This window comes from Pholis gunnellus (genome assembly GCF_910591455.1).
Source record: "Pholis gunnellus genome assembly, chromosome: 5".
Classification (NCBI taxonomy): Eukaryota; Metazoa; Chordata; class Actinopteri; order Perciformes; family Pholidae; genus Pholis; species Pholis gunnellus.
The window spans coordinates 1,013,511-1,027,519 of record NC_136531.1 but is presented as its reverse complement, the minus strand read 5'-3'; the positions used below and the strand labels follow the sequence as shown (position 1 = coordinate 1,027,519).

Genomic DNA, 14,009 nt, shown 5'->3' with positions numbered 1-14,009 from the left:
CCTGAGACTCCAAGAAGGCCAGGTACCAAGAACTGAGTTTGGTTCAAGAACCAGTGTGATGCGTGGAGATGAGCCCAACTATATCTACTCGTTACCCCTCCACCTCCCTCACCAGTTGTGTTTCCTACACAGCCAAGGAGGAAACATTCCACGTCCCTGGAGCAAGTCTGCGATGCCAGAGGTGGACACGCCCTGTGTACAGCCTTTACCCACAGCCCAGCTCACAGTGCATCCGCCTCCAAAGCCTCCAAAGCCTCCAATGTCTCCAATCTCTGTCCCTGAGTGGTGGGTTCACAGGGTAGCAGCTCCATGGAGGTTTATCAGGTTGTGCCCGGCTGAGCTCCGTGTGCCCAGGCCCGGCCAACCAGGCGTTAGTTACAGTTTTATGTTCGCTGCAATCATCAAGAACCATAACTCGACATGAAGACCCGTAAAATAAAATGATGTGAATCTCAGGAGGTTTATTGTGGTGCTGCTGCTCACCAGCAGAGGATTCAACTCATTCACAGAGAAACACGTGAAGCTAGAAAAACATTTAGCTTCAGCTGCTGAAGGCAGATAGAAACATTCTGACAGAGAGAGAGCTGAAACTGATGAGTCATCCAGCTGTTTAAAACATACATCACACACACACACACACACACACACACACACACACACACACACACACACACACACACACACACACAGAAACGTTGAACGTAAAACAGCATTAATCTGACAAGTCAACACTATATTTACTATTTCTATGAAAAAGGTGAATTCATATTCATGTGTGAATTTAAACAGACTTGTTTTGTTGAGTTTTCTGGAGGATGTTTGTGTTTGTGTGGTTCAGCTGTTGAGTCCATGTACATGTGACAGTATGGCGCCCCCTTCAGGACAAACTGTTCAGTGATGAACGCTCATCAATCAGAGGAACTCAAATCATAATGCTGTTTGTTTTATTTATACTGAAAAATATATCTACTTGTTTAGTTTTTTACCGATGCTTCTTGTTGTTGCTCTGAGGGACAAATAAAGGATGAGCTCATCTTAAACCACCTGCTGGTGTAGTTCTGGGGTCGGTCCGCTAGAGGGAGCCCGTTAGCCACACCGGGTCCTCCTCAGAGCCGGAGAAGCTCAACACAGAGGACAGACCGCAGTCAGTGCGCCTGTATTCTGATCTTTACGGTAATCAAACAGCTCAAGAGCCGAGCGGTTGATGTTAAACTGAGCTGGTGAACTTCCTGTAGCCGTTAAGCTAACGTGTGACGTCACCTACAAAGTGACGTTTACTTTGATAACAACACATCCGGTTAACTGACGTCTAGTAAAAGTTAACTCTCAATCTTTACAAAGATATGAACCAATTTAAACACCTTGTTACCTGTTCAACTGGCGCTAAGAGGAGTTTTTACCACATTTATACACTTTTTACTCCACATTAAATACCGGAAGCTCTACTACCGTGTGTGTGTTTCTGTAAAGTTACGTTTACCACCTGAGACCAGGTTCCTTTCAGAATAAAACACAGGAAACACCACAATAAAAGCCTTAACGAAACAACTTCACACAGCAGTCTCAAAGAAACAAAGATGGAGTCAGATATTTATATGAATTAATTTATTTACATGTTGACAGAATTGTATTGTACAAACACATGTGACTCATGACTTGTTTCATGTTAACTGTTGTTGTTGTGCTTCCTTTCAGTCCTCATTGGTGGTCTCTGTTTAAAAAGGATCCTGTTAATCTGACCTGGACCTAAATCAAACCTCACATTTCACTCTTCAACCTCGTAGTCAAGTGTTGAAGCTGTTTGTGTTTCTGAATGTCAACTTTCAGTCAGAACAACAAGAATAAAAGATGTAGCTCAGTACATCAGTCACATATTCAGTAAAACAATCACCTGATTCTGGTTCAATATGTCACTGCTTTATATTTCACATCACATTTAGATGAACTGGAATCACATTTCTACAAAGTCAAATGATTTCTACATTTGTCTAAAGTTACATATTTCTGATGATCTATTTGCATAAATGTGTGGAACCTGATTTTATCTGAAACAATAGAATCGACTTGTTTTTACTAAGAAAATAAGATGTGACAGTAAAGTAAAGCTCAACTCCATAATTGAGCTTTAAAGCTGAATGAAAACATATTCCTACTCTTGTCCCAGTGGAGGGAGAACGCACTCTTGATGCTACAAAGGCTGAATTCAGCTTCATGAGGACGTCTTTGGAATGATTTTGTCCTCTCGAGTGAACAAAGTGATGAAAACGGAAACATCAGAGCCCAACCTGAAGTTCATGAAACACAAAGATTTCTGTTTCCATCAATTACACAATCATCACTTTTGCTCATTCTAAGGGAACGAAACACAACGATTCTGATCTTCAAGTGATGATGAAAATATACTTATTAATATTATGTTCATTCATCCAAAAGTCTTCAACGGATCTTTAAGTTAAAGTAGTAAAACCTGAAAGTCCTGCATTCACAATGAAAGTGAAAGTACTAAAGTATTCATTTCTGAATGTCACCGAGGGATCAATAAAGGTTGATTGTTTTCTCCATAATAACATATAAAAGTGATTTATTTGTTGATTATATTTTGTTATATTGATCTGAATGTGATCGTCAGCAGTGTGAGTTTTTACAGAGGAGGAGACTCTCCCTCCTCCAGAGAACACAGAGACACTGAGGAACCAAACCTGAACCTGGACCCAAATCCAGGATAAAGAGGTTCAGTGAATGTGGTGTTGAAGGTGTGGAGGTGGATCAGTGTGTCAGAGGAGACTATGTAGAAGGACAGAGAGCCAGCAGGACAGTCCACATATACTGCTACTCTACCAGAGGAGGAGGAGGAGGAGGAGGAGGAGGAGGAGGAGGAGGAGGAGGAGGAGAGATGTGTTCTGATGTTATTGTGAAGGACAGAGTAACCAACATCTAAGCACTCCAGACTCCAGGACTGATCGTTCATTCCAAACACACAGTCAATCCTGTCTCCTTTCCTTCTGATTCCTCTGTAACTCACTGATATATCAACTACTTCTCTCCACTCGACCTCCCAGTAACAGCGACCAGTCAGACCAGTTCTACACAGCAGCTGATGACAGGAGTCAAACCTGTCTGGATGATCAGGATATGACTGATCCACTCCCACATATTTCACCTTCCTGTTGTCATCAGACAGTTTGAGGATTCTGTTCACTGTGTTTGTGTCGAATGTGAGTTCACAGGAATCTGAAGGACAGAAGGAGACATGAAACAGCATCAGTTCATCATCAAACACAGCTGATGGGTTTATTTGAGACTTCATGAATCAAAGTGAACACTCACACTTCCTCAGACCAGGTTTCAGCCACTGAGCTCCAGCAGGTTCAACCCTGGAGGAAGAAACAGAGTCAGAATGAAGCTTCATCATCATCACTGATCTTCATCAACCTTCACTCAGATCCTCCATTCAGACAAACACATTTTATACACAAACTGTAAAAATGGATTAAACATCATTTAAAGTGGAGACCAAAAGCTGTTCAAGTCAGTGTTAAACAGAGAGGTTTGTATCTTGGATTCAGCTTTACAATGAGCAACAGCTTGTGTCCCATAAGATCAGACCCAGCATCAGCTTTAGGGGCTAAAGTCAGCGTGAGCAGCGTCATCTTCTCCTCTGTAGTGTGCTGGAGCAGCAGGGTGAAGGCAGCTGATGCTGAGACTCAACAAGCTCATCAGGAAAGCTGCTTCTGTGGTGGAGGTTTCAGAGAGGAGGATGCTGAGGAATCTACTCAGTGTTCTGGACGATGCCTCTCAGCCCCCGAACGTCCCACTGAAGTCACTTCAGAGCCCCTTCAGCCGTAGACCGAGACCACCGAGGAGAACCGCAGAACGCCACAGGAAGTCTTTTCTACCTGTGGCCATCAAAGTGTAGAACTCCTCCCTATTCTGCATGAAGGACAGCTGAACCATCGCACACTTACAACAATAATAACCTCATCATGTCAAACATTTATCTCTTCAACATCGTGCAATGATGCATTTACATTTCATGAATAATGTTATCTTCATGAATCTATGTGCAACATAACTTTCTACTACTACTATCTCCATCAATATCATTCTCAATATCACTTCTGTATTTTAGTCTCCATGAGTCTCTGGTGTTAGTTTCACTTCTTATTCACTTTATATTTTACTCTTTTATTTCATATTTTCTATTTTAGTTGATTCTTTTACTTTATTTATTTACCTCTTTACTCTTATTGTGTTCTATTTTTCACTGGTGTCAGTTTTACTTCTTTTACATTTAATAATTGTTATTCTATTGATCAAATATATTCATCAGTGAGGTTGACAATGTGAATCATCTTAGACTCACATCTAAGATTTGATAAACAAGTGCGTAATATCAGCAAAAAAGTTAAATCAAATCTCAACCGCTTCAGATTCATCAGAAAATATCTGCCATCCAGCACAGCCCAGCTCTACATGCACACCATGATATTCTCACACCTATCATACTGCATCACCACCTGGTCACAAGCCTCACAGTCAACTATACAACCCATCATATCACTGTAGAACCACACATTACAAATTATGGATAAAAAACCAATGAGGTGGCACCATTGTCAGGTCTTAGAAAAACACAATATGTTCAGCTTTGAAAGCTTCGTAAGCTATTCCAACCTAAAGCTTGTTTTAAATGCCTACATGGTCATGCTCCTTCACTGCTTCATGAATTTGTCACAAGACACCAGCAGAGTGAACACACGGCCTCAGTAAACGGGAACTGTCGCATTGCATTACGCAAAACCTCATTTGGACAATCAGTCTTCAAAACTATGGAACTGTCTACCAGCTGAGTTGATAATGCAACACAACTTTAATAGAAAACACAATGTTCTCACACCTAACACCCCTAAACACACTTGTACTTTGTGTATGTATCTGTATTTGTGTATCTGTGGATATATGTTCTTTCTTTTTTTCCTGTTTTCTATTTTAACTTCTTTTTTTCTTTTTTTTTAAAGCCTCCTGTGGACAGGTGTTGTAAATTAGCATTTCGCTACAAACACTTAACACAGTGCATCTGGTTTTGTGCATAAATGTATGTTACAATTCTAATGCTACTGTGATGTCCATATCAAATAACATCAACATAAAATCATTTCTAAATGTACAATATTTCATAATTATGACTAAGACTTGTTCAGACATTTTATGGACGTTAGTTTTAACAAACAAATGTAAAGAATCCATAGATCTGCTGAATGTAATGGAGAGCTCCAGAACAGATACTAAATGGACCCTGAGATGACGTTATTTTGTCAACTGCTGTTTTCAAGGTCAAGAACTAACTTTGAACCTCTTGAGAAGTTTGTAAAATGTTCTATAAACACTTTGACTCCATATTTGTGAAAAAGAATGATCAATAAATGACCAACACCAGATCCTGGTCTGATGTTAGTGAGGAGGTCTGTCTCAGTGGGGACAGGGACTCTCACAACATCAGCTACTGTCTTCACTGTTATCAGACTGTGAACCAACAGACTGTGAGCTCTTGTTGTCTCTTCATACCTGAGAGTGTCCAGTCTACAGTGTAGATCCTCTGGTCCAGCAGACAGCAGCTTCACTCCTGAGACTCCTGGATGATTGTAGCTCAGGTCCAGCTCTCTCAGATGATGGGAGGGGTTGGATCTCAGAGCTGAAGCCAGAGAAGAACAGCCTTCCTCTGTGACCAGACAGCCTGACAGGCTGGAGACACACAATTATATTACATTAACTTTCATCTACTCTTTCAGTCATGTTGCACCTTTAAAGGAACAGTGTGTAAGATTTAGTGACATCTAGTAGTGAGCTGCAGGTTGCAACCAACTAAATCCCCTCAGCTCACTCCTCCCTTTCCAAGTGTGTAGAGAACTAAGGTGGACTTCAGGTAGAGATGTTATTACTACTAGGAGCTACTCTGATCAATATTCTGTTCTTTTTCTTAAATATTGTTTATAGAGCAGCAACAGTTATGTTTAAGTCACAATATAACGTCATTAATATCTCACTGGAAACAAAAGTAACATGTCAATAAAATACACATTTCTGAGTGAAGTTTATAAAGAATGAAGAACACAGACATCAGTCAGTATCAGTCATTCTTCCTGTCCTCTGTCCTCCATCCTTCTGTCTTCTGTCCTTTGTCCTCCTGGCATATCTGCTTTTTTGAGTGTAGTTGTCTCCAACTCGAGTATATATTAAGACCACATATATATTAAGTAACATTTAAATGGTTATCAGTTAAACAGAAGACAAATACTGACCTGAGAATCTCTAGTTGACAGTTTTGGCTCTTCAGTCCAGCAGAAAGCCGTTTCACTCCTGAATCCTTCAGGTTGTTGTTACTCAGGTCCAGCTCTCTCAGACTAGAGGACGGGGAGCTGAGGACTGATGACAGAGCTTCACAGCTTCTCTCTGACAGATTACAGCGACTCAGCCTGAAGGAGAGTTAGTGATGAAGACAAACACAATACTGATTTTTTTCATCTTCAATGTAAAATACAACATTTCTGAGTTTATAAATTGAGGATTAGAATCTCAGGTGCCGAGAGGATTTTGCCTTTTACTGTGTCTATTACTGGAAGTGAAATTCTTTTTTATTTAAAAGATGCATTAATCTGTGGAGCTGCAATAAAACGTAATCAATTTGCATGTTTTTCAATTGATCAACTAATCAATTTGTTTACTAAATCTGTCAACAGAACACTTTTATTAGTTGAGAACAACTCTACTCATGTGATAAAGCTGTTAAAGGCAGTTATCTGAGTACTTACAGAGCTTTGTTGGAGGCTTTGACCACTGGCAGCATACCCAGAAGAGCCGCCTCTGAAGCAGAGTATTTCTTCAGGTCAAACACGTCCAGATCTTTTTCTGATGTCAGTAAGATGAAGACCAGAGCTGACCACTGAGCAGGAGACAGTTTATCTGTGGAGAGACGTCCTGAACTCAGGGACTCTTGGATCTCCTCCACTAGAGAACCATCATTCAGTTCATTCAGACAGTGGAACAGATTGATGCTTTTCTCTGGAGACGGACACTCGTTGAGCTTCTCCTTGATGTACTCGACTGTTTTCTGATTGGTCGGTGAGCTTCTTTTCTTTTTCAGTAGGTCTTCTAGATGAGTCTGATTGGTCTCCAGTGAAAGACCCAGGAGGAATCGGAGGAACAGGTCCAGGTGTCCGTTTGGACTCTTCAAGGCCTTTTCAATAGCAAACCTGTGGACCTTCGTTGTAGATGTTTTGCCACAAGTTTGCCCTGGCTCCAACATCACATTCTTGCTTCTGTTAACGACTTCCATTCTGACGTAGAGCGCTGCCAGAAACTCCTGAACACTCAGATGGACAAAGCTAAACATCTTGTCTTTATTCTTCCTCCCACGTTCCTCTTTGAAGATCTCCGTGAACACTCCTGAGCACTTTGCAGCTTCACTGACATCAATGCCACTCTCTTTCAGATCTTTCTCATAGAAGATCAGATTGCCCTTTTCCAGCTGGTGAAAAGACAGTTTTGCTAATGACGTAATGTACTGATTGAACTCTTTTTGGTCATACTTCTTTTTTGTCTGACCTGTCTGAAACACCAAGAATTCTGCATACATCTCAGTCAGGGTCTTGGGCAGCTCTCCTCCCTCTCTGGTCTCCATCACATCCTCCAGAACTGTAGCAGTGATCCAGCAGAAGACTGGGATGTGGCACATGATGTGGAGGCTTCGTGAGGTCTTGATGTGGGAGATGATCCTGCTGGCCTGCTCCTCATCACTGCATCTCTTCCTGAAGTACTCCTCCTTCTGTGGGTCAGTGAACCCTCTGACCTCTGTCACCATGCCAACAAAATCAGGATGGATCTGATTGGCTGCTGCAGGTCGTGTGGTTATCCAGAGGCGAGCAGAGGGAAGCAGTTTCCCCCTGATGAGGTTGGTCAGCAGCACATCCACTGAGGTGGACTCTGTCACATCAGTCAGGATCTTATTGTTGTTGAAGTCCAGATGAAGGCGGCTCTCATCCAGTCCATCCAAAACAAACAGAAGTTTGAATTCACTCTTGTTGTAGTTGGTGTTTCCTGATGACTGCAGAGATGTGAAGATGTGATTAAGAGCTTCTGTCGTGATGTCTTTGGTCTCCTCGATACATTCATGAATGAGCTCTGACAAACAAAACTTTTCTTCCTTCATATTCAGCTCACGGAAGGTGAAGGGGAAAATGAGATGCACATCTTGATTGGTTCTTTTTTCAGCCCAGTCCAACACAAACTTGCGCACAAGAAATGTTTTTCCAATTCCTGCGATTCCATTGGTCAGTACTGTTCTTATGGGTCTGTGTCCTCCAGACGGGGGTTTGAATATGTCGCTGGGTTGAATTGGTTTCTCTTCATCTGCTGACTTCGTCCTCTTCGCCTCAATCTGTCTGATCTCATGCTGAGTGTTGATGTGTATGTCAGCCCCTGCTGTGATGTACAGCTCTGTGTAGATCTCATCCAGAGGTTTCTCATCCTTCTTCTCCAACCAGGCCTGTTGTACACACATGAACTTATCCTGAAAGCGTGATTGAAGCGTTTGTTGGTGAGATGAGATGTGTACTCCCAGAACCATCTCGTCTGTATTGAACACAAATATGAAAAATATAATTATTATTAGATTGTTTGTCTACAGTTGAGGAGCAGAACACAAATGGTCTTTTGCTAAAGGACTGTCTTCATCAGATTAACAACAAACGTGTCCTTGCCTTTTGTCTGGTCTGATTAGAAGAGAAGATATTCATCCCACTTTGGATGGAGCAGATTGAGAAATCTGACCGAGTTTATTGGTGGACTTAATCCCTGAAAACCCAGAGTTGAGACCAGGAAGCAGAGTTGCAGTCTTAAACGCTTCTCTACGCTTCCATTAGAGCAGTTACCCATCCTAAACCCCATAGAGACTGTGTCTGACACTTAAACAATACAAAATAAGTAGAAGAGGAGCTCTACACATGTGGACTCTTAGATATCAGATGTTGATTCAGTTTGTCTCACTGAAACCTGGCTGTGTGAAGAAGAATATGTCTAAATTAATCATATTATTAATAATGAATAACCACACCCTGGACCTTGTTCTGACATGATATTGAAATAAACATAACAGTGTTTCCAAAGAGGGGGGGGGGGGGCTCAGGATCCAAACCACTTCAACCAGTACTTGTGTGTCCATGTGTGCGTCAGAAGTTAGGACTGAACTTCCTGCTGTAGCTGCAGAAGTGAAAGTGTTTGCTGCAGGTCTGATGATGTTCACTCAAACTCCACAAAATGAAACTTGTACATTTTAAATAGCTTGTTGGTCATTTTCTTTTAGGGAACTGAATTTAATGCTTCTTTGGAGTCATAATGTCTCTCACAGAGGGTATTTCTGAAAACATTCACCACACTTTCTCCTCTCAGGGCTTCCATACAAACCAGAGAATACAGCAGCTTTACCTTCGCTCTGACAGGAGGATGTTCCTCTGTTCTCTGAAGTCTCTCCATCATCAGCATCATCTGTGTGAGAGAGGTTACAGTATGTGTTATTTTATACATTTGACTTATTACCTATTTCTTATCTTCAAGTTAACCCCTGATTGGTAATTAGTTTTTATTCATTTTCCAGGTTTAAAACATGTTTCTGTGTTCTGTGCTGTAGGTTACATCATGTTGTCTGGGATAGACGATCAGTTGGAGTGTAATCGCTGTGGGACATTGTCAACACAGCTGTAGCTCCACAAACTATTCTTCATTTCTAGGTTCAGTTATTCTTTCATTCAGTTATTACACATGGTTCTAAAATGGGTTCATCCAAACATAAATAGTGCGTTGTCATGAAGCCGACAGGCTTTCACAACACAGCGGCACACGACTGCGTAGAGACCGGACCAAACTATGTGTATGAATGTTTGTGTATAAACCACATGGTACAAACAATGACATAGACGCTGCCGTATTTACGCATATATGACGTTATGTTGAGTGTTGATGGAGCTGCTACAATGTTAGCTTAGCATAGCACGTATCGATCTGAGCTCCATTAAGACAACAAACATTTTAAAAGTTGTTTGCTTGTCGTCTTGCGGAGAGAACTAACAAAACATGAATTAAGACTTTTTACAAATCTTCATCATTACGTAGTTATTTCAGCATCATTTTTGATCCGTTTATTGCTAAATCTGTTTCTTTTGTGTTCATACAGCTGTAGGAAACCAGCCGACGTGTGTCTCAGTAGACACAGTGAATACATCTCCAGATGATGTTATGAACCAGACAAGACGATGTTTAGTTTCCTGGATATCTGGGACTTCAACAACAAGAAGTGCTCAGCAGAAATAGAAGTTATTTCTTCCATTAGTTGATGGAGGAAATAAATGTCTTAGTTTATAACGGTTTCCATGGAGATAAGCCACGCCTCTCTGGCGTGTGAATGAAGCGAAAAACCACAAATGCTGCTGCGAGTAACGCAACAATAAAACTGTTGGTGTGAACGCAGCTAAAGGATTAAAAATATTTACTCGTATTTCTCGTCTGTTGGCGTCTGTGCATTGACTTTGGATGTAATCTACACGTTTGGTGTGAACACAACACGACTCTGATCTCTCACCTGGACGTGCGTTCTGTGTATTTATGTTTATATTGACGGTACCAACAGCGCTGCCGCCTGTGATGTTGGGGGCCACGATAACACTTCCATCCTGGGCAGATGTGGCTCCAGCAGCAGCAGGTTCCACCTTCCTCCTCTTCCTCCTCCTCCTCTTCCTCTGGTTGGACTCCTGCATCTCTGATCACTGAGAGGAGATCAGCCTGTAATGGGTTCAATAAAAGCACCGTCACACGTGGAGGAAGTCTTGTTGCAGATAAAGATGTCAAAGATTTATGTTTGTTGAACTGCAGTGCTTAGAATGAAGAGAGACGCCATGTTGTTCCTGAACTATTGTTACAACAGAACATTATTTTTGAACAATGCAGCACATTAAATCACTTTTCACAGAAGTATAAAGGTGTTGCAGCGCTCTCTCTGCCCTCATGTCTCCTCTCTGTATCTCTACCTCCTGTTTTTACTACAAACACACCAGACAGAACCAAACCAACACGCTCATCACTGGAGAACACTGCCTCGCTGTGTCAGCAGGCTCTTTTTAAAATACCATGATCAATATTTACTCACATATTTGTAACACTAAAGTTTCTAAAGCTTCTAAACATGAATGGACCTGATGAATATACTCAGAGGTGCACGACCAATGACCACTTAAAGACCTTCACCTCCAGAGGGTCCTGTCACTCCTCAGCCCACTGTAGGTCTGCATGTTTTCAGCTCTGCACTTCCTGGTTGGTCAGCTGTGCTGATGAACTTTTATAGCGGGCATATGCAGCTCGTTACTGGAGTAGATTATTACACATTAGATCATATTTATTCAAGACGGTAGTTGTTGAGGAAGTGTGTCCATGAAGTTTGTTCCACTTCACACCAACCTGAGAAATCAAACACAGTGAACACAACACAAGGTTTTGATAGCTGGAATAAACTCTGAGAGTCTGTTCAGTGGACTCAGAACCAGAAGAACCATTCAGAACTCTATTGTTGTTCTGCACACAATAGAAAAGAGAAGAAAGAAAGAAAGAGTGAAAGCATCAGGTGAAGTGATCATCTTCAGAGCTCACATGTAATGTAATCTTCACTCTTTTAAACTTCCATCTTTCAACATTTGTTTACAATCTGACTCTTATTCTTCAGCAGAGCCATGATATGTTACATTCTCTGTTCTTCCACATTTACTGTGAATAGTTATTAATATTCATAGTCATTCATACCTGAGATATGAAGGATGAAATCCAGAAACAACATGGCCGTTGTAGTCTTCAGCTTCTAATCACAGAGTTTAATTCATAAGCTCATCAAAACAATAGTAAAGAACAATAGAAGACCGTTAAAACCCAACAGCCTCGACTGTTACAGACTCACAGCTGGAGAGACAACATGCAGCGAGTCCTCCTTCACTTCCTCACTTCTCATCACAACTCTTAAGGCGGACTTAAAGTGATACTTCAGGTTCACTACCCGTCTACCTGAGCTCACGTTGGTCCGTTTATGTTCATGATATGAAGTAGAAATCATCTGTAAAATCATCACAATCTCAGTAAGATATTATTCAACCTCTGAGGTTTGACAGTAAAGTTATTAAAAGTTACTTTAAGGCTTAACTACGGTCGGATGCAGGCAGCCGGTAATAGCACAGCGGCTAACGTCAGTTAGCTTGTCAGTTACGAACGTCACGTAACTTAACGGATCACTTTAACACACACGTGACGTCATAAGATCTCTTATTTTGCTTCAACATTAGTATCGGTGACATTCGAGTGAGTTGAAACCCAACACTTACATTTAAAAGTGAATGCTGCCGCTTCTGCAGCTCCCGCATCACTCGCCGCCATGTTTATTCAAATAAAATCTTCCCGGGCACGCAATGCATCTTGGGATATGCTGGGCCGCATTCGTCGGCTGCTTTTGAAGGAGTCTTCAACAAACATGTGAACTGGGACAGCCTAGTCGCTGCGCTGTGACGCAACCGGTCTACGAACGCAGCCTCCGAAGGATGCAGACCCTGAATTGAGACACTACCGTGCTGCTGAGTGGACCTCAGAGGCCTCACGAGTTTTGTTTGTCTCTCTCTATACATATACATATTATGACATATATTGTATGTACATATAGATAATATAGATTCATCTAAAAAAAATCGTGCGATTAATCGTCCGGCACTAATATATATATATATTCAAGAAGCCTCGTAGTAGTAACGTCTGTGTAGTCAACAACTGTCAAATCAAATAAAGAAAGTACACATCAATTATATTTAACAATTATTATTCTCAGTTTTCAAATTTAACTGGATGGATTATAAATAATACATAAATAAATGTTCTTCTCTCATTTCAAGTAAAATAAGGGCTCCTTTCCTTTGAAAAACCTGTTTGTGTTTCCTGGACTGCTGAGCGAGTACCGTAAAGGCTAGAAAAGCTGCGCAGGTTAAAATAGAAGCACTCCGCCAAAATGTATAATTCTCAATTATCCATCAGTTATACGTCCGGGTCCGGATAGGACAGCGTCTGGGTCTGTATCCGGACCGCGGTCCACCTATTAGTGACCCCTGGTATAGTGTATCGAAAATAATCAGTTTTTACAACCAACATATGGAAATCAAGACGGACTCTTTAAAACATTCACAGTAAAATAACAAAGAAACACGTCAGGAAACATCCGGTTTATTACGTTTTAATCAAAATAAAGAGTTCTTTGTCTGAGGTCATTCATCATTTTCATGCATTCCAAATGTAATTGTTGAAAATGCAACATATCCATTCTGAAGAAAGAGAAGGTTCGACCACAGACATCATACTTCTTGACAGTTAGCACAACTGATTCAAATGTTTTTAAAGAGTTAAAATTACATCGGCTGAGTTTTTTTCTTTCTTTCAAACAAAAACATTTTTTATTAGCAAAGTAATTGCTTAAATGGTGTAATTTATCACGTCGTTACACTGCACATTTGTGCTCCTTTTCCTAATTACAAGGTGTTACGTGTTGACTGTGCCATCCACTTACATATTACTCTGTTGTAATTGGTCCCACAGTGCATCACTGATTATGAGTCTTAATTAAAGTCTTATTTCCTAATGTTGCTTGTAGACTTCTATGGAGAAAACATGCTTATTACAGAGAATATTCACACTGAAGAACTCATAACCTTTATTAACAACAATCCAGTAGTTTCTAGAGTTCAGGTTCCTGCTCTCTATTACAGTTACTAGTTAGCTCATCAGCGTCGATCACCACGATTACTTTGACTATATTCAAGGAATTTCATGTTTGCATTTAAAGGCAAACAATAACTGCGTTTGTTTCTCTCTTAAAGGAGCAGTGTGTAGGATTTAGTGACATCTAGTGGTGAGGTTGCAGATTGCATCCAGCTGACTACAGT

At 40.9% G+C, this 14,009-nt stretch overlaps 1 protein-coding gene across 3 annotated transcripts; it reads right to left on the bottom strand.

Annotated features, from left to right (window-relative positions):
- Positions 1–1,601: 1,601 nt before the first annotated feature.
- On the bottom strand, positions 1,602–12,447 carry LOC306695780 (NLR family CARD domain-containing protein 3-like). 3 transcript variants are annotated; one of them, XM_079159132.1, is made up of 10 exons: positions 12,411–12,447; positions 11,842–11,896; positions 11,293–11,502; positions 10,631–10,830; positions 9,481–9,540; positions 6,810–8,628; positions 6,300–6,473; positions 5,566–5,742; positions 3,328–3,374; positions 1,602–3,231 (listed from the first exon to the last, which is right to left on the bottom strand). In XM_079159132.1, exons 4-10 carry the CDS (start codon positions 10,803–10,805, stop codon positions 2,642–2,644), a joined length of 3,042 nt encoding a protein of 1,013 aa, XP_079015258.1. In that variant the 5' UTR covers positions 10,806–10,830; positions 11,293–11,502; positions 11,842–11,896; positions 12,411–12,447; the 3' UTR covers positions 1,602–2,641. The 3 variants fall into 3 exon arrangements, with proteins under 3 accessions (XP_079015258.1, XP_079015257.1, XP_079015259.1); XM_079159131.1 differs by lacking the exon at positions 12,411–12,447 and having other exon boundaries at positions 11,842–12,028; XM_079159133.1 differs by lacking the exons at positions 11,293–11,502; positions 12,411–12,447 and having other exon boundaries at positions 11,842–12,028.
- Positions 12,448–14,009: the final 1,562 nt, after the last annotated feature.

Bases quoted from the DNA above. Each gene is read 5' to 3' on its own strand.
- LOC306695780 (XM_079159132.1), bottom strand. From the start codon at position 10,805: ATGCAGGAGTCCAACCAGAGGAAGAGGAGGAGGAGGAAGAGGAGGAAG. The intron at 5,743-6,299 runs GTCAGTATTTGT...GTGTGTCTCCAG, and splicing joins TGTCAACTAGAGATTCTCAG to CCTGTCAGGCTGTCTGGTCA. The intron at 3,232-3,327 runs GTGAGTGTTCAC...TCTGTCCTTCAG, and splicing joins GAAACCTGGTCTGAGGAAGT to ATTCCTGTGAACTCACATTC.